Source organism: Miniopterus schreibersii, assembly GCF_964146895.1.
Source record: "Miniopterus schreibersii genome assembly, chromosome: 1".
NCBI classification, from domain to species: domain Eukaryota; kingdom Metazoa; phylum Chordata; class Mammalia; order Chiroptera; family Miniopteridae; genus Miniopterus; species Miniopterus schreibersii.
The window spans coordinates 23,402,092-23,422,009 of NC_138101.1; the positions used below are offsets into that span (position 1 = coordinate 23,402,092).

General features: G+C 43.1%; 1 protein-coding gene across 13 annotated transcripts in view; it reads left to right on the top strand.

Moving 5' to 3' along the window:
- LIMCH1 (LIM and calponin homology domains 1) overlaps positions 1–19,918 on the top strand; it is a 299,516-nt gene that overhangs the window by 271,445 nt on the left and 8,153 nt on the right. For 9 of the 13 annotated variants that reach the window (XR_013999527.1, XM_081146873.1, XM_081146866.1 and 6 more), the window contains 8 exons: positions 2,579–2,619; positions 6,637–6,717; positions 9,497–9,589; positions 10,501–10,605; positions 11,734–11,861; positions 13,391–13,512; positions 13,781–13,904; positions 17,316–17,424. Coding sequence is in view for 12 of the 13 variants with exons in the window: in XM_081146873.1 (XP_081002999.1) it covers positions 2,579–2,619; positions 6,637–6,717; positions 9,497–9,589; positions 10,501–10,605; positions 11,734–11,861; positions 13,391–13,512; positions 13,781–13,904; positions 17,316–17,424 (803 nt within the window). In the remaining variant the exon portion in view is untranslated. Of the gene's footprint in view, positions 1–1,807; positions 1,883–2,578; positions 2,620–6,636; positions 6,718–9,496; positions 9,590–10,500; positions 10,606–11,733; positions 11,862–13,390; positions 13,513–13,780; positions 13,905–15,664; positions 15,752–17,315; positions 17,425–19,918 lie in introns of all 13 variants that reach the window. The other 4 variants (XM_081146868.1, XM_081146867.1, XM_081146870.1 and 1 more) reach the window with 2 other exon arrangements.

The window sequence follows — 19,918 nt, forward strand, 5'->3', positions numbered from 1 at the left end:
TCATCGCTGTGCGGCCTTACCCACCGAGTTCTCCCTAATCTCTTATCGTCACCCGTAACCTGGAAATAATAATAGTACAATCTCCTAAGGGTAATGGAAGAATTAAATGAGGTAAACAAAAAAAAGTGTTTAGCTCAACACCTGGCTCAGAATAAGCACTGATAATACAATCTGGTAGTTATAGAATAGTACCAATAAAAGTATAGAGCAGGATGCCAGGCAGAAGTAAACTGTTTTTTTTTTAAATATGTTTTTATTGATTTCAGAGAGAGGAAGGGAGAGGGAGAGGGGGAGAGCAACATCAATGATGAGAGAGAATCATTGATCACCTGCCTCCTACACACCCCCTACTGCGGATAGAGCCCGAAATCCAGGCATGTGCCCTGACTGGGAATCAAACTGTGACCTTCTGGTTCATGGGTCGATGCTCAACCACTCACCCATGCTGGACTGGCAGAAGTAAACTATTCTTAAATGCTTTCCTTAAAATAAAAGTGTTTGTATTGCGGAGATAAGGCTTCAAGCAGTAATTTTCAAACACAAGTACATGCCAGGGACCTGGGTAAGATGGGTTAAAACACAGATTGCTGCCCTCCTTTCCCTTTGTCTCACTGAGTAGATCTGGGGCCACAGTATTTGAATTTCTAACATGATGCTGCAGATCCAGGGACCACACTCTGAAAACCAGTGACTTGAAATGTGTTCGAATTGTCCTCTAAAGACATCACCAATAGATACAAAAATAACAGTACTTGTTTGGAGTGTATAAATTCCCATCTTTAAAGAAGCAAAAGGCCTCTAATAAATGTAACCTTAAAAGATCTGATTTGTCTTTAAATGGAAGGACAGGGAAAGTATAGGACTTGGCCCAGATATAAAAAGTCACCCATAAGTGACTAGTCTGAAGTTGCACATCATGTCCGAAGGAGCTAGAGGGTTAGGATGGGGAGTCCTGGAGCCATACCTAATGGACCCTCTCCCAGTCAGTCTATCTCCCCCATTCCCATCAGGCTATCTGTTTGTAAACTGACCTTACAGGCCACTGAAGATCTGCTGGTGGATCCTGGTGGTGTTCCACAGACTTCCCTTAAACATACACCATGCATAAATAGTCTTTAAATACTCTGAAAACCTTCATAAAATACATTTAAAGATGACAAATTTCCTTTTCTCAACTGCCTCCCAACAGTAGAAAGACATCTCAGATTGGTGTTTCAGGAAAATAGGTGCACGTTTTTAAAACTGTATTTGCATTGAGAATGATGACAGATGGCGCAGCACTAGTTTCAGGATGCAAATGAGTTTCTGTGTCTGCGTGAAGCCGCCACATGACACGCAGACATACCCATGCTCTTGTTACACACATATATAACTCCTGCCACCGACTTCCATACAGAACCTTTATGAAGTGTATACAATAATAATTGAGCTCATCTCTTCTGCCTTTTATGTTTTTCTAGTGTTCTCCAAAAGCAATATATACTGTGCATTTTGCTTCCATAGCATATCATCTTATTATTTTAAGATTCGACATCTTAACATTATCACCATTAAGTATGAGCCTGTTAAATTTCACCTAACACTAAAAAAGACAGACAGTATAGCGTGACTGTCTCATTTTTGTTGACTTTTGTCCATGTCTTCAGGTGGGGTCTGAGTTTTATTGAGGTAGATTATAGTTTAGATTCTTTCACTCTCAGTTCTTGGATAGCCACACCTGGACTTGGGACTTGGGAACATGGTTCTGCGCACCTCTCACCCCCGTTCTCATGATTTTCTGTTTGTTCCATTCTGCCATCTGATCTAGAGTCGCCTGGCACTGCCAGCGTTCCGCTTAGAGTTCAGAACTCTTGGCGACGTTCCCAGTTTTTCTCCCAGTCAGGTAACTGCATACTGGCTAGCTGTATTTCTTTTGTGCAAAAATCCATGTTGCGGGCAACCAATAATATCTGGTATTTTTCTTTATTTCTGACTTCAGGGGGGAAAAAAATGCTTGTTTCTTGCACACAGTTAGCAAAGAGCTAGTTCTTTTATATTAGTACCAGTTATACTAAAATTGGGGGGGGATTCAGAGAATTTTACTTTGCATTTGAAAATCCAAAGAAATAATAATATTCATCTCTTTATTGTCCTCCTCTTTTTTAAAATACAAAGATTAGAAGCATTTACCAGGAACATGGTTCTCTTGTTAACTGTGTCACTCTCTTTACTTCCTGGGTGACATCCGGCCTCTCTCTATGTGATGCTTCTCCGTGTCAGAGAGGGAGGGAACTGTCAATCAAGCCAGAATGCGAGGTGCATTAAAAACCAGCACTCGTAGGAATAGATTTTGCTTCCTATAGTCTAGTACTTGGTGCTAATTGCTGTGGTCAGCCATATTTCACTGGTCCTGACTACTTTTGGTGATGGGTACCAACTGCTTCAGGGGTCTGCTTTGTTCTGATCTTCTAATGCTCTTGGCTTACAAAAAAAAATATGGTTTCAAGCTGACATAGGAGCCACACTCCACTGAGAGGACCAAAGAAATACAGCAAGAAGCTACTCACACTGTGATCTTTTTCCCTTTCTTTCTGTGCAGTGGATTCTCCAAGCAGTGAAAAGTCACCTGTAGCCACACCTGTAAGTAACTCATTTTAAGGACTAAGATCATGCATTTAGTGCAGTTTTAATTATAGAGTATTTGAATCACTTAAAGAAGATTCGATCAAAAATGGGCTTCAGACAATTGATTGTAAGAGAATAAGTGAAAGTCCTGTATATGCTGCCAGGTGAGTTATAGAGATAATGTGGGTTATCATTATGCGGAGTCGTGATCTGGAAACAAAAGGGTAAGTGAGTCAGAAAAGTAAAACCTAAAAGAAGCAATTAAAATGCATGTGACAATAGGAATTAGTATTAAAATATGCAACTTCTGTAAGCATTCAAAATCATTTTTTTAATGTTTTCATTGATTTTAGAGAGAGAGGAAGGGAGAGAGATAAAGAGATAGAAACATCGATGAGAGAGAAACATTGATCAGCTGCCTCTTGCGCACCCCCTACTGAGGTTCAAGCCCGCAATCCGGGCATGTGCCCTGACTGGGAATTGAACCGGGGACTTCTTGGTTCATGGGTTGATACTCAACTATTGAGCCACACCGGATGGGCCAAAATCCCAAAATCTTTTTTTTTAAATGAGGACATACTTCAACCTAGTGTATGTTGGCAACAGGGCCCGGCCTGGACTCTTTCTGGGAGACCCAAGCTGTTTTTGTTGCACCCCTTGTCACAATCAGTATCTGGAGTAACAGTAACCACACATTTAGTTTTCAATTTTTTATTTCAATGAAATAAAAAAAGCATTTAGTAATTAAAATGTCAAGACATGTGACTCTGTCAAATTCCATGCTTCTCAATTTTATCTGAACACTCTCTATAGACCTGACCCTTCTCTAAACTGGGTGTTTTCAATGCTGAGCCTGCCATGCTTGTTGACCCTCTGAAATTCCCACCAGATTTGTAGAATCCCTCTGTGGCACAGTCAACTACCGCAGAGCCCCTTGGGTGCAGCCACAGAATCACTGTTGTAGCTTTGATTGCATATTTACTAACAGTAGGACCCTGAAGGTGTTACATAACTTCTATGAACCGTGTCCTCCTTGACTGTACATGAGATGATAGACCTTCCTTTCAGGGCGTTGTGAGCCTCAATTGAAATAATTATTCAGAAGCCCCTAGCACAGTACCCAGTGCGTGAACCAGTCCTCCCCAGTGGCTAATCCAGGAGGCCCACCATCACCAATACCAGTTCTTACCTATAATTAAATTGTCTCACTTTGGAAATTTCTAAGGGCCTGTGCAGAATGGAGAAGGGACACATACGCCACATAATCCTCACTCTTTCCAGGCACATTCCAGAACTAGCAACTATTTGTGGAGGCTCCGTGTCAGCCAACACTGGGAACCTTGAGTTCCCTGGGAAGCCGAGTACACCCACAGGGGATGGGAGCCCCCAGAAGGACCCCATAGCTGGCATTCATGGCACAGATCTGAAGAGGACAGCCTAACCCGTCCCATTGTTCCTGTACTGCCTGGGCGGGAGTGGAGAGGAAGGGCGCCCTAAAAAGATACATTCTTATTTCTGTTTGTGGAAAACAGAACAAGGAAGAGACAAATTGCTGGCCTGTATAAATGAGTTCTCTGAAAATACCCACCCAAAGTTGAAATTCTTGTGATGATAAATAGCTCTTCATAGAATAGAAAAGTAAAGGAGATTTTTTTAAAAGAGCTTAGAGAGGAAGTAAGCATTGACTGTGTGGCCCTCGGTAGACGCAGGCCATTGTCGGTCAGCCTCGGAGCGGCCTTAAGCTCTAGGGTCAGGGCCTAGGAAGGAGAGGAAAGAGGGAGGTACATTAACCAGCACAAAGCCCATTCATTTCTTCAGCAAACATCTATTGCAGGCCCAAAAATGCCAGGTCTTGGGATACTCAGGGGAATAAAGGGCCCTCCTTGCCCTTGAGGAAGCCCTAAGCGAAAGGAAGACACAGGTCTGTACAAAGGTAAATTATAGAACAAAGCCTATTCCAGCTTTCTCTAGTACCTTTTATATCTCTTTTATGATAGTTTCCCCACTGTCTTCTTGTGATCATTTATATATTTGGTCACTCTCCACCCCTGACATACACACACACACACACACACACACACCACCACCACCACCACCACCACCACCACCACCCCCATCCCACCCCACCCCACCCCACCCCGTTAGTTGTAAGCTCCACAGCTTTGCGACTCTTGGCCAGCTGATATCCCCACCTGGCCCATATTAGCTGCTCAGCAAATAATTGCCAAGGAACATGATCACTGTTCTTTCCTTCTCGTTTATTACATTGATATCTTCCTTTGAAAATGCTCATTTTTTTCTCTCTTGTTTTTTTTAACAAATACTCTGTATGTTCTTCCAAGCTCAGTCCCCCTACCCCACACCTCCTTGCTTGACTTGTTCTTGCGATCACTACCTCGAGACATCTAAAAATTAAGTGATTCCTAATTGTTTCTCTTATTTTCCTACTAGTAAGCTTTTTCCCATTGGACTCCTCATGGCTTTGTTCACATAACCACACCCCTTTTTCCTCAAAACACAGAGCCATGTTCCTGAGGTTTGAGACTGCTTGAGAGTCTTTGGAAAATGCTGGGTGGAGCCAACATCCAACATTATTAATCCAATAGAATTTCCCATCTGGGATTCACATTTGGATGATATTTTGTGGTCATGCAAGGAAATTTGGGAAACTTTGGATTATATCCAATCAATAGTTTTGCCCTGCGTAACTTATCAGAGCCTTTAGTATGCTGGTGTGCAGTGTGAATCCCCAGTGTGGCATATAGGAAGTACACATCTCTACCTCATCTGCCCTCCTTTCTTTGATTTTTTGTGGCCATCCCAACCATTTGCAGGAACCACAGCAAGAGTACCAATCGAGGCCCACATTTCATGTGTCTAAATATATTAAAGTTATAAATATTTATAAGGTCATAAATCAAGCAACACCCATGGCTTCACCTGCATTCTCAGCCTATAAACACTGCACCTGGGTGGTCATGCTGGTCTGTGGGGGGTGGGACAGGGCAGAAGGTGGGATCACCTAGTCATCTTGGGTGGTAACAAGACCCATTTAACTTTGGACAGGACTGACTCTATCCAGCTACGCAAGCAGCCGGGGGAGGTGGATTCTGCCTGCTCCCCAGCACACTCCAGACTCTCCCCTTTCTCCCTAACTCCCCAGCCCTCACCTCACTTTTTCTTTCAAGATTCCCAAGCAGTTCTAAGTGTCTCCAAAAACGCCCCCATCAGGGGGAAGGGAGGAAGTACAGCTACTGGGGAACCTGGTTTGCCTTGGCACCTACTCTAGGTGATAGGGAGGCCACTTTAAACATAGCAGCCCCCCTTTTGCTTGTTTCCCAGGAACCAGCTGTGATTTCTCTCTGCCTCCACCCCCAAGCCCTCTCAGTCTTATACCCTGTGGCCTGGGTGCCCACTTTGACTCATGCATTTTTCTCCTATTATTTCTGTTCACTGACTCACAAAAACCTTTCTTAAAAGACAAAAAAAAGCCTTTGAGTTTGAATGTTTGTTATGTGGGTCCCAGACAGGGACTTCTTATTGCCTGGATCTCAGTGGTGAGCGAAACAGCCCACAGTTGGGAAAGCAGGAGCAATGGAAAAGGTGACTTGGTTCTCCAGCGTGGCAAACGCCACTTCTTACAACTGCAGTTCTGCTGAAATAAGCATCCCATTTGCCTGGACCCAGGATCAATATGCAGGATGAGCCTCTTATGCTCCGGAGCGTGAATACATTTAAGAAACCACTTCTCCAAGAAATGAAGCAAAAGCCTGCCCGTGCCAGGGGCTAATTACTGCATGTTTTCATTAGCTCCAGAAAGGTTCGCAGAATCCTATCAGCCTCTTGGAAGTGAACCAAAGAGGGACTGAGATTAAGAAGCGGTTGCTGCCAGCAAAGAGGACCTTTAGATAGAGGAAGGCCCTGCTCCTGCATGCCCACCCGGTGCCAGCCCGCAGGCCAGCTGTGTGCCTTGCCCTGGCCAGGCCTCGAGGACACGGCTCAATTCTGACCATGTTTTTATTTTCTGAGCAGTTCAAGTTCCGGGCATGGGACCCAGAAGAGGAGCGCAGGCGACAGGAAAAATGGCAACAGGAGCAGGAACGTCTGCTCCAGGTAAGATGTCTAGGTTTGCTGCCTTTTTTTCTTTTTCGGGGGGGGGGGTTGATGCTCTCTTAATTTCTGTTGTATTAAATAGATTTTTAACACAGGAAACACACGGAATTGAATTCTTCTCAGAAGTCATGAGTCTGTTAGTTTATTTTGTGTCCATGAGACATAATGCCCTATGTCTAATTTCTCCTACCAGAGATTACACTGATGAACACAAGGAAAAAGCATTTCAGTTAAAAAAAATTTTTAAACCTCCCCATATTGATTAAGGGCCAACTCAGGCAGTCACCACCTCTTTCTTTGCCATCAAATTCCAGTCCCAGTAGCAGTACAATTGTATAGTCAAAAGCTTTTTGAAAGCATGCATGTGAAATAAAATTTGGCTTGGCTCTTGTTTCTTAGGTAGAAATGTTTGCTCCAGTTCTAGAAAAATTCTGGGAGTAAATGTGTCATGTTCCTACTTGATTCATGCCACGTTTGTGGAGTAATAGGGCTTCAAAAAGTAACCTGGTGATCTCAGAAAGTAACCTATGCTGAGTACTTGGGATGTGCCAGGAACTATGGTTGGTGTTTGACATATTTTATCTAATTTAATTCTCATTAAACTCTTCCAAGTATGTCTTATTAGCCTCAGTTTGCAATTGAAGAAACTAAGCCTCAAAGAAGTTAAATTAATTGCCCAAGGTCACACAGCTAAAAAGGGTTGAACTTGGTTTCAAATCGAAGTCTGGATGACTTTAAAACTCATCCCCCAATACACCCCCAATAGTACTGATTTTACCAAAAGATAATAAATAAAAATAATTTTAAATCTCATTGATTTTGGTGGCTTTCTGCTGCTGTGTAGAAAGCAATGCTTAATGCAAGTTTATTTAACTTTAAAAAAAAATATTTTTGCTCTAATCCTTTTCGTTCCCAGGGACGGGAAGCAAGGATCTGTTTAGAGAACTAACCATTTGTAGTGTGGCTTTAGGTCTGCCAGTTAAATTTGACACTCTTCAACATTGCATAGAGATAAATCTTCAATATAAAAATGTTAGTAAGAACTGGATTCGGCAAAGTCCCAGAGCCCTTGAGCTGATTTCCGAGAGTTCAGCGCCTGCCTTCTGCTGTTCTCTGGAAATCACAGGCCCATCTTCCAGCTGAGTGGCGAAGAGCGGAGAGTCAGAAATTCCACAGAGTAGAGATGACAGGCAAGTGTGCTTGCCATGTGGCACTCTGTCTGCTGCACTCTGAAAGGTGACCACGGTTACAGATGCAGGCGTGTGTCTTGTTCCTGGCCCCCCGAATTGTCACCTAGTGTGGTGCACGGTGGGCGTGGGCTTTGGGGAAAGGTGTTTGTGGGGAAGGAGGGAGGGGGTGCACACGTACATCTTTCACTCCCCGCATTGCCATCATCAGTGCATCCTCTTGGGGAGGGGAGCATGTGACGTGAGCATCTAGAACCAATAAACCTAAAATGCTTTGCTTGTGTTTCAGCTTCTGTGAAGTTTTGAGGTCTCTTTTCTCTCTTTGAAAAGCCCCTGACATCCCTCTCTAAAACTTCACAATATTAGGTTTTGATAACAAAATGTTACCTGGAATGAAAAGCCTGCCGTGGGTTGACCAACCATGGTTTTCCCAGAGCATTCACAAGAACTCCAGGCTCTAGACAATCCCAATACAGCCCTTTCACTCCTAAGATAATCACTCGACAGGTAAGAGCTGAAGGAGATCCCCGTGCCTCCCCAGGAAGATAAAAGCCTCAGACTTATTTTAGCTTCAGAGAGGACTGACATTAATCAGCCTAAAGTATTTGATGGTATGTTGAACACTTGGGTGATTCCTTTGCCTCTGTCACGTCAGGATGCCATTCCCGAGGCATCCAGGGGCGTCAGCTCTCATGTCAGGCGTTAATTTTAATCTCCATTTATTCATTTCTTCTAGGCAGCTGTCAGGAACTCCGATCACATTTTTAACGCTGTTCTTTTCAGAATATTTTACTCTTTACCCCAAGAAGTGGTGACTGGTGTTGTATTATTTCTGGAAACAAGAATGGCAGCTCTGATACTGAAGCCTTCTGATGGGCTGTTTCAGAGCTACTCTTAGTTCAGAAGTTACTTAAAGCGAGGGAGACTGCGTTTGGGCAGATAGCTGCAAGCAGAGGGTAATTCAGCTACTCAACTAATTATCATCGTGCCCGCTGTGGACCTTTCTGCAAGGTTTTGGGTTTTTTACCGTTTATTAAACTCTCCCTGCAGCAAACATATTTCTATTAGAGGAATGGCAAAACTCATCTGTAAAAGGCCCAGTAAAAAGCAAGCTTTTGGTTTAGCCAGCCTCCTAGGACAAAACCCAATGAAGGAAGATTTTAGAATCTTTCAATCTTTTCATCTTCTCTCTTCCCGTAAGCAAATGTCTACTCACATATCCAAGCAACAATTCTATAGAACAGTGGCAGAAAATACAGCGTGGGGCAAAAGTACATGTACAGTTGCGAGTACATGAAATGCAGAGTGTATTCTTGCATTGTTATTTATGAATTACTGTATTATTTTCCATATGAACAACTGTAAGCCTGCTTCTGCCCCAACCAGTACTGTACTCCTTGGACTTTTAGGTTCCTAACATATTCGAGTACCACGAAATAGTATTCCCCTTGTGTTGCACGAATGGGTTAGATTCAGGATGTCACAACAAGAAGATGATCTTTCAACATATGGGACACGGGGTTTTAGAGGGGACGGTCCCAATGACGCGTACCATGGTCGGTTCAGAACAGTCTCTGGAAATTCTGTAACAGGAGAGATACCAGAAGGAGCAGGACAAGCTGAAAGAAGAGTGGGAAAAGGCCCAAAAGGAGGTGGAAGAAGAGGAACGGCGATACTATGAGGAGGTAGGGAATTCGCGAGGAGGAGTCCGGGCTTGTGGCCTGTTTCCTCAAAGGCTGTCAGTGCTTCTGTCTGCGGTGTGTGCACGTGGCTCTGTCTGATTCTCTTCACCCACAGCAGAGCCATCACCCTCTTCGAAAGAGTCATATCCTGTAGGCGCTAAAAGACCACAGTTCCCCCAAAATTAGTTTGTGATAGGCTGTGCTGAGTCATGGTCAAGGGAGACAACATAGTTATAGCTGATCTCTAGCCAGAGTCAGATACTTGATTTATCTTTGATGATATGAAAGTACCAATTCCTTTATTAGCGTGTTTGTTAGAGCTAGCATGTTTGGTGGTGAATTAATTTTATGAGGATGATTTTGATATCAAATGATTCGTTACCCCTGCAGTCACTCTATGGTACTAAAGAGATTTAGTAAAGAGGTTTAGTACGATAGAGTGAGTGCAGTGCTAAGGAATGGTGGAGAGGAATATTTGGTTTTGTAGGTTTCTTTCTTTTTTTTTTTACATGAATAAACCAGACCACATTAGAGAATTTGAAGGGAGCTACATTTTATGTATATTATCTAAAATTTGTTTATGATTAATATTATTGTGAATTTTATCTTCAATAATAATTTTTGTGCATAATCCAATCCCTACAGCATTTCTAATAAGGCTTCTTGAATCTCACTAACTAATTAATTTGTGAAGACTTTGTTTTTTGATTAAATCAAATGCTAATTTCTACATCATTGCCCATAGAGTATTATCTGATTTACATGGTTTTAGAAAATAAGACCTTTTTTAATGCCCTGCTTGTTTGCATATAATCCTGATGTCTTTTTTCTAAAGTTTCTTAATGAATTTTTTCTCTTAACAGATAAGATATTTGATTTTTTGCTCTTTCATTAACTCCCATCCTTCTTCTTAGGAGCGCAAAATAATTGAAGACACTGTGGTTCCATTTACTATTTCTTCAAGTTCTGCAGACCAGCTCTCTACAGCTTCCTCTGTGACTGAAGGCAGTGGAACAGTGGTGAGACCATAGATTAAAAGCAATTTGTGAAATAAATAAACCTAAACGGAAGTGCAAAACCACAAATTCATATCCAGGACTGGCTGTTTCCCTAGAATCATATCAGCTACTACATGGCCATTGTAGCCCATGGTATTGTCACTGCCATGGCCAAATCTTAGAGTCATTGCCTGAGGAGCAGAATAGTCATTACTGAGGCCAGATCTGCCCCCATAGGCTGGCAACCAAAGTCTCTCTGCACTGGCTGGCAAGGTCCTGATTCATGGGCCATGTGCTAGAAATACTTCTTACTGCCCATTATTCATTCATTCGACAGGCATGTATTCCTCTCTGCTGTAACACACGTCCCTTTGCATCGATGGTAGCAGCAGGATGCCAACAGTAGGCTTTTCTTAGCATCCATTAAAGTTGCTTTTCACCCACTCTTTTTTTTTTTTTTTTAATATACCTTTATTGATTTCAGAGAGAGGAAGGGAGAGGGGGAGAGAGAGATAGAAACATCAGTGATGAGAGAGTCATTGATAGGCTGCCTCCTGCATGCCCACCGCTGGGTATCAAGCCCAGAACCCGGGCATGTGCCCTGACTGGGAATGGAACCAAGAGCTCCTGGATCCTAGGCCGATGCTCAACCGCTGAGCCACGCCCAGCCAGGCATTCTCACCCACTCTTAAAATTCCACATGAAATTTACATGTGGCTTCAAGGGCTGGAAAGGACCCAGAAAGGCTGGTCTACCTCCATTTCCCCAAATAAGGTCCTGGAGGTAGTAGACAGAAGTCATACCAAGCCCTGAAGAGTCGATAATCTACATTAAAGAAAATAACTGGTGAGCCCTAAAAAGCCACTTGTCCTGATTTGAGCAGTCCTATGACTGTTTAATTTTGAAAGGTGGGTTTTCTAACCTATTCCCCTTTATGATTGCTTTTGAGAGAGATCCAGATTTCACATTTATTTTAAAGCATTAGAACTAGTTACTATATTCAGTTTATTTGGACAACTGTTCTTTAAATTGTAGGTAATGTGATTGGGGGGGGTGGGGAACAAACCTTCAAATATCCCATAGCCAGAGATGAATGTTGTCCAGTGGGTTTAAAAATTGTATTTAAGATTATCCTTGTTTCCCCATTAGAATAAGATGGACCTGGAAAACTGTCATGAAGAAGAACAGGAGACAAGGCCCAAGAAGCCATTCCAGGGGGACAACAGTGACTTGTTGCTTAAGACCAGGGAAGGTGGTGCACTGGAGGAAAAGGGCAGGTAGGAGCTGCACCAAACCATCCGTCTAAATGCGCAAAACCGGGCTCCGCCTGTTCGCTCCCAGGAGGAGTGCTCATTGCTGATGCAGATCATATCTGGCTTTGCCGCGATCATTCCAGCAGTACATTGCGTATTGCTCGAACACAGCCTGATAACTCTGAAGTCAGGATCCCTATGCTACTGAACATAAATAGCCTGATTTTTAAATCGGAGAAACCTTTCTTAAATAAGGGGAGACGGTCTAGATCAGAAAAGGAGCACGTGGTCAGTTCAAAGCCCCAGACTTAAACATCACTCACCTGAAATAGTGTGTCTGGAGGGGTCGAGGTTGAGATGGTGCGCTGGGATCCTGCCCATGTGGTTTTACCGCGGACCTGAACTCTGCAGTTAGTATCCTCTGAGCCGGGAGAAGCCACCTGCGCTCTGTGTGATAATAGAAGGAATAACCAGCGAGTCTGTTGGTGGTGGGTGATCACCCCACCCGTGGGCTCCAGTCCGTTATGGTCTGTTCCGTGGGAGCAGAATCCAGTTGCAGCTACGGGCTATGGAGGCTTTATTGCCGCCACCCCACACCTAATCTAATGGGACCCACAGAAAGCCAGGCGGCTCTGCCACCTGCAAGTTCTTTATGAGACAGATGTTTGCCTTTGGGCTCTGAGCTACCAGTAGATATTGATAAGTGTGTGTGCTGGATGGACCAGGTTGCACATACACATACACACACCATCCTCGGGAGGGATCCGAAGGCATGAAAGGCCATCTAAGTGTTACTTTCAAAGACTGGTCAATGTGAAAGGTTGGCTGAGAGCTGAACTCTTCCAGTGGGATCTGCTCTGAGAATCCTCCTGTGCTCATTACCTACAAGTCTGGGTGAATTGTAGGGTATAGGGGCTTGGGGCCCATGTCCAGAATCTGCAGAGCCCTTCAAATAGCACATCTGTTTCTAGTTAACACTGTTTAAAGGGACTTTCCAGTTTTATGAAATGAAAATTCCCATCAGGAATTTCTGAACACCACACTGAGAAGCATTTTATGTGAATTTTTGCTAGTTTGCCAGACAGTCCCTATTGTCGCCAGAAACTGTTTAAAATTTCTTCCATCTCTCCTTTCTTTGCACACAGAAGCAACTAAAAGGCTGGTAGATTACCATGGGCTGCCAAAGTCCCATGTGGCCCAAATGATTTCTACAAGAAATCCTCTTGTGAAACTCTGGGAGAGTCCAGGATTTAGCTCTGGCATCCCTTGAAGTTATTAGAATGAATTGCTTTGTGGACGGGGAGGTGGGAAGGACATCAGAAATGATGGTTTCTCAAGCTTGTTAAGTTGACGGATATTAAAGATGAGTAGCAGTCAGTTCAGAGTATTTAAACCTAGTTTAAAATGAAAAGAATAAATAAGCGTTTAGTTAGCCCCATTTATTTTTTCATGTTGAAATTGGCTCTTCCATACCCTAAGGGATAAGCCAAATAATTTTAGTTCAGTTGCTTTTATCTGTTTTCTGAAATATATTTATTTACTTATTGTAACAGCCTTACCCAAGGGGCCTTGACTGATTCTGAGAACCTCGTATCCAAAGGAACCCATCAGGATGATCAGCTGGATACAGAAGCTGGGGCCCCACGCTGTGGGGTGAACCCACAGCTCGCTCAGGGTAAGGATGGAGAAGACCAACCCGATGTTTAAATTATTGTACGACATCCCCCCTTGTCATCCAGACGGATATGATTTCTATTGGCTGCAGGCTTCTCTTCTAGCTTATGCTAAATAGCACCGTGAACAAACTCCCACCGCCAAGTGCCCAGCCTCTCCACACAATCACCTTGAGACCTCAGCAGGCATTAGCACTTTAAAGAAAGGTGACTTTCTAAGCAAAGGTCACATTACTGAGCACTAAATGCATGTTCTTGATTTGGCCTCAGATCCATCCCGGAGTCAGCAGGTGTCAAACCCGCCAGTGAACACTGTAGAAGATGTGAAGCCAAAGACCCTCCCCTTGGATCAAAGCATTAACCATCAGATCGAGTCCCCGAGTGAAAGGCGGAAGTGAGTACCCAAAGAAGATGGGTGTGGAATTCCTTTTTTTTTAATGTATTGACTAAGAAGGGGGGAAATGAAAGAGTGTGAGATGGCAAGATGGTAGCAACATTTTTGTGCTTTCTCCCCACTGAATCTCATTGACAAGGTAACAAATATTTATGGAAACTGAGGACAGTCTTCCAGGCAATTATACACTGAACTTATCAATTTGAAAGAGGCAGAGTAATGTTTTCAACCCACAAATCTAAATATTGAAGAGAATTTGCAGGCACATTGTATTAACATTTATTTAAGTGAGTTAAATTGTCTCAATCTACTGACAAATATTCTTTCAAGGAAAAAATGTTTTTCTCTCATTGTTCTCTTCCTCTAAGTAGCTGCCCCAGGCTATAGTCTAATTTTGTAAGATTTGTTTTTTGTTTTCTTACAATAATAGTAGCTTCTAACATTTTTTAAACATTTCAATATAATAGGCACTGTGTTGAAGAATTTATATATCTCTTCTCTTCTTTTCATAAATTAACTCACTGAACTCTCCCAGTAACTTCAGTTGGGTTATTGTTCCCATTTTTCAGATGAGGCTATTGAGGCTGAGGGAAATTAAATAACTTATTCAAAGTACCTGACTGATGAAGTGATGGAGGAATTCAAACTGAACCCACAATCCGATGATGATAAGGTCATATGTGAACCAGAGGTTCCTTGAAATCAGTTTTAAAAATATAACATTCATTAAAGTTTAACGAGTCACTCTACCTGGAGCCAGGCCACCTGGATTCAAATTTTGACTCCTTGCCTACATCACGCTTTGGGCAAGCTGATTAATCTTTCTCTGCTTCATCTTCCTCATGTGTAAAATGGAAATAATGACTATACCTACCTATGAGGTTTTGTACCTGGCGAGTAATAAGTACTGTGTAGTGTAGGTGGTGGTGGTAGCGACAATGATGATGGTGATGATTGTATGACGGCAACTTGTTTTAGAAGTTCATCTTTTTGCCTTATTTTTCTGTTACATTTTTTAAAATACAGGCTTGAACCATTTCCCCCTTTTCCCTTACATCTACCCAGCCTCGTTTCTGTGTGTCTAGATGATGCTCAGAATCAATAGAAGCTAAAATGACTTTGAAGTAATCATTATTGTTATTGATTATTGCAGTGATTTTCAATCTGTTTTTAGGCAGTGATACGTCTACTCTAGGGTATGACATGAAAATGTGACATTTTGGAGAAAAGCTCTGTCTGAGGAGGAGGTTTGGGTGGGCGGGTGGCTCAGGGAGTTGTCCCGAAAGCAGTTAGAAGACAGACGGTGCCCTGTTCACCTCTGTGTTGGCACTTCTCTTACCCTCATTTTTTTCTGTGGTCTATTCTTTTCTTTGCAAATGAAATTAGCTTTTATAAGCAAGAGCCCTTTATCTCTGGGCTCCCTATGTCTCTGCTCACCTCCCCCTCCATGCAGTCTGTATTTTTATAGCTAACTCAGAGTGCAGTTGTAACTAAGCAAAGAGTCTGGTGAAAATAAAGATGAGACGACTTTCTGTTCAGGGTGCCCGCCTGGTCCGAGAGCTTGCAGCCGCTGCGTGTGTCATCTCTGCTGGACGGACTTACTATTTTTGTCCTTTATAAAAAATTGCTGTGAGGACACTTTGTGGTCTTTTACTTGGTTATCAAGGAAGTTTTTTATTTTCTCATCAAACATGTCTTTTCTTATAGGACTGGGCTTCTCTTTCCTTTTCATAACTTTTGGCTCCTTTACCATGTTACAGGAAAAGCCCTCGAGAGAACTTCCAGGCGGGACACTTGTCCCCCTGCCCTCCCACCCCTCCTGGCCAGTCGCCAAACAGGTACAAGAGGTCAGCAAGCCTTTCCAAGGTGGCTTTGTTTTGACTGGAGCCTGCCAAGCATAATTTTAACCGAATTAATGCTTGCCAAAAGATTGTGAGAAGTTTGTCCATCGAATCTCCTTCAACACACACACAGGCAGGAGGAAAGGACGCATTCATTCCCCTTCCGTCCGCAGCCCGAGAGAGAAAGAGCCAAGTGCGTGGCTTTGGCACGGCTGTGGCCCTAGGCCTTTAATTATATTCCGTGGAAACTGCAATCTAATAATAAAATCCACCAGACAGTGGCCGGGCTCCTCAGTCGGCGCCTTTCCCTGCAAGACGGCTCGGTGCTTCTAGGCTCATGGCTCTCCCAGAGAACCCCACGGGGGCCGAGCAATGAACCTGCACCCCCTTTCCCCCTGCTCCAGCTCTCTAAGGATCGCCGCTGGCCGCCGATTGGGCCCCATGATATTCTTAAAAGCTGCGAGTTCCCTGCCCTGGGGAGGCCAGTTACTGAGCTCTCCAAGGTGTCTTTGCCTTAGACGTTTCGTTTAACTACTGGGTCAGGGGGAACCCTAATGAATAGGGTTTGCTTAGGGCAACTCTTCCCCTTGTCCTTTGTCTTCCTTTCTGTTTCTGCTGTCCCTCTGTACCCCGCTGGCTTCTGAATGCCATCGCGGATTTTCAGACTTCTTGTGTAATTCCGAGAGCTTTCCAGAAGGTGGGCGTCATTGCAGTCTGACCTTAGCTGTGGCAAAGCTGCCTTAGAGGGCAGCCGTCAGTCCCTCACCCGGTGCTGGTCTGCTGGCTTTGGTTGTCGTCACTGGTGGGCACTGTGCCGGGGGCTGCAGGGGTACAGAGGTGGGGTCCATGCAGCCCATGCCCGCAAGGGGCTAACAACTCCCAGAGGATGCCGAGTGCCCAGGTTATAGAGTCACAGAGAGGCGGTAGAGATAATCTAGTCCACCCCTCTCATTTTGAAGGTGAAAGGGAAACCCGAAGTGAGTTCTTTACACCAGACCACAGAACTTGGTGACAAAGCAGGGATCTGATCCCATATCTGCCTGGGACCTATTGGGCTGTATCGCGATTACCTCTCCATTTTTAAACAAAAAAGTTTTTTTTCTTAATAGGTTAAAGAAATGCCCTCGTGAGCCAAGGAATCAATTATAGAACATTTTAAAGCAACAGTGAAACCTTAGTAAAGCTAAACTTGGTGATCTTTTAGGATTTATATAAACATGTGATAAATACATGGAATAACTTCAAGGCATTTGATCACTGTGGTAGAATAAACTACAACACAGACTTCTCGTAACAAATTACCAAGACACACATGCACACACACACACACACACACGCCAGATTCTCTGCCACAATGGAGGCCCATTGTATTTAGTCTAGCACGTGTTTGCCAATTATATCTAATGCTTCATTTCTGCTCCTTATCAGTTCAGTAATTGTCATTTTGCTCATGATATAAACATTTTTAATATCCACGTTTTTTCTTTTTTGCATGAGGCTACATATTTGTGTATTTAACCAACTATTCTGAGTGGAACGTTTTATTATTTCATATGGTTTTAAACCCTAGGTCTATAAGTGGGAAGAAATTGTGCTCTTCCTGTGGGCTGCCTTTAGGGAAAGGAGCTGCGATGATCATTGAGACCCTCAATCTCTATTTTCACATCCAGTGCTTCAGGGTATGTATCGGTCACTCTTCTCTCTAAGTGCAGTGTCATGGTGTCTTTGGGCATCGTGCTGGGCTAAGAAATACCTCCTGGAAACCCTGACGGCCTTTGCCTGTGAGGCGCCCCTTCTGTGTGTACAGAAGCGTGTGCGGATTCCAGCCTTCAGGATGAAGCCCTCTGCTATCCTGCATCCCTCTGGGGTGTCTGCTTAGAAGCAGCAAAACAGGTTTGTGCAGTGTGTCTTTATAAAACAGGTTTTGTCTACTCTGGCAGGAAGCTGAGAATGCTACCCCTGGAGGCCAGTGATGCTTCTGAATCTTTTAGGGCATGTGGATTTATTGGGAATGTAATATCTTTGCTGCTTCTCAAACTCTTGTGACTTAATGTTGAAGAGTTTCTGTCAGTTAAGTGTGGTTATAGCTAGTTGCAAAGTTGTAGGTCTCTGAATGAATATGTCTGTGATCACAAAATAGAATATCACGTCCTCTGAGAAGCTGCCTTGCGCGCCCAGACTAAGTCACTTGCCTTTGTTACAGGGCCTTATAGAACCTTCCATGGTCCTTACCACTGACTGTTGAATTGTTTAATTATCATCTATCAACTCCATAAGGGCAGACACCATGTCTATATGGCTCATCACTATTTCTTATACACCTACCAGAGATAGTGTCTGTAAACATTTTTAGATGAATCAGTTAATGAATTAACTGAAAATGAGGAGCCCTAGATTCTAGTCCCAGACTTCCTGCTAATAAGTAGGTGAGCTAACCAGTTATGACTGATTTATTGTAAAATTTATAAGTTGGCCTCTTCCAGCATTTTCCATCTTTTTTTTTCTCACTTTTTTAATATAATTTTTAAAACTAAACCCTCCAGCTCTGAATAAGAATCATTTCTTTCTCTTTATAACCCTGACATGCTTCCTTTTTCTTTCTTGAATTTTGCTCTATTTCTTGTTGGTAGTTTCCTCAGCTGTAAAGTACACTTGCATGGGGTTAAAATAACTCCCACTTTACCTATAAGCTAAGGGAAAGTAAGTGAAGTTATCCCCAAATTATTAATTTAATAGCATCAGTAATTGCTGGGAAGCAAAACTTACCTTGGACAAAACACAATATGGAGACTTAACAAGACTCAATTTATCAATATTCTCATTGGAAAATTAACCACAATAATTCATGTCTTAAATAGTTCAGGAGTGTTTTGAGGCTCAAGGAAAGTATTTTTAAAATTTTGTGGTGAGCCCAGCCGGTGTTGCCCAGTGGTTGAGCGTGAACCCATGAACCAGGACGTCGCACATGCCCAGGTTTTGGGCTCGATCCCCAGCAGGGGGCGTGCAGGAGGCAGCCGAGCAATGACTCTCTCATCACTGATGTTTCTATCTCTCTCTCTCCTTCACTCCCTTCCTCTCTCTGAAATCAATAAAAACACATTAAGTAAATAAAAATAAAAATTCATGGTGATGCCATGAAATGGTGTTCCAACACCATAGTTCGTTCTCCAGATTTTTACTAAAACTCAGAATGATCGAGGTGGCAAAGTGCCTTTGCAGATTCTCAAGGGACAGGAGACTCTCTTTCTAAGCTGGCAAGGCCTTTATTCTTTCTTACCATTCACTTCCCAGACTGACCTGATGCTCTAAGATACATCGCCTCTTAGGTTGATCAACTTGAAGATGCGACTTGTAACGTAATTGGGATGAGGCCTCCCTCTGTCCCTGGCCACCTTCAAGCATGAGCATGAGCCTGGCCCTTTATTCCTGAGCTGAGTCCTGATCTCCTGGAGGGAGGCTGGCCTCAGAACCAACCCCTACTGCCACTTCTCTGGCACACCCAGCGCAGGATAGCCCACAGCCTCCGCCTGCACTCAAGCTGACTTGGCTGAAAGGAGATCCATGCTCCTTGGATTTGTTACTCTGAGTTTCCCTGCCTTTAATGTGAAAAAATAAGGTGAATAGCTGTTTCCTAGTAATTCCCATCTGGCAGAACTTACCAATAATACTGGAAAGCATTTAGTGATTTTTTTTTTAATCTTCACCCAATGATATATTTACTGATTTTAGAGAGAGGAAAGGAATGAGAGAGAGGCAGAGAGAGAAAAAAACACATCAATCTGAGAGAGAAACATCTCACGCGCCCCAACTGGGGACCAAACGCACAGCCTAGGTATGTGCCCTGACGGGAAATCAAACCTGCTCCAACCAACTGAGCCACACCGGCCAGGGCAGCATTCAATGATTATTCACAAACAAGTTTTAATTGATCATCTGTTGGCTGTGTGTTTATTTAAAACCAGTAGCATTTAATCTGTTTAAAATTGTTCTTAGGTCAAATGTATGGTGATGGAAGGAGATTTAACTTTGGGTGGTAAATGCACAATGCAATATATAGAAGATGTAGTATAGAATTGTACACTTGAAATCTGTACGATTTTATTAACCCATGTCACCCCAGTAAATTTAGTTAAAAATAAAAGGTTTCTTCCGTCTTGATTGAGAAATGACCTG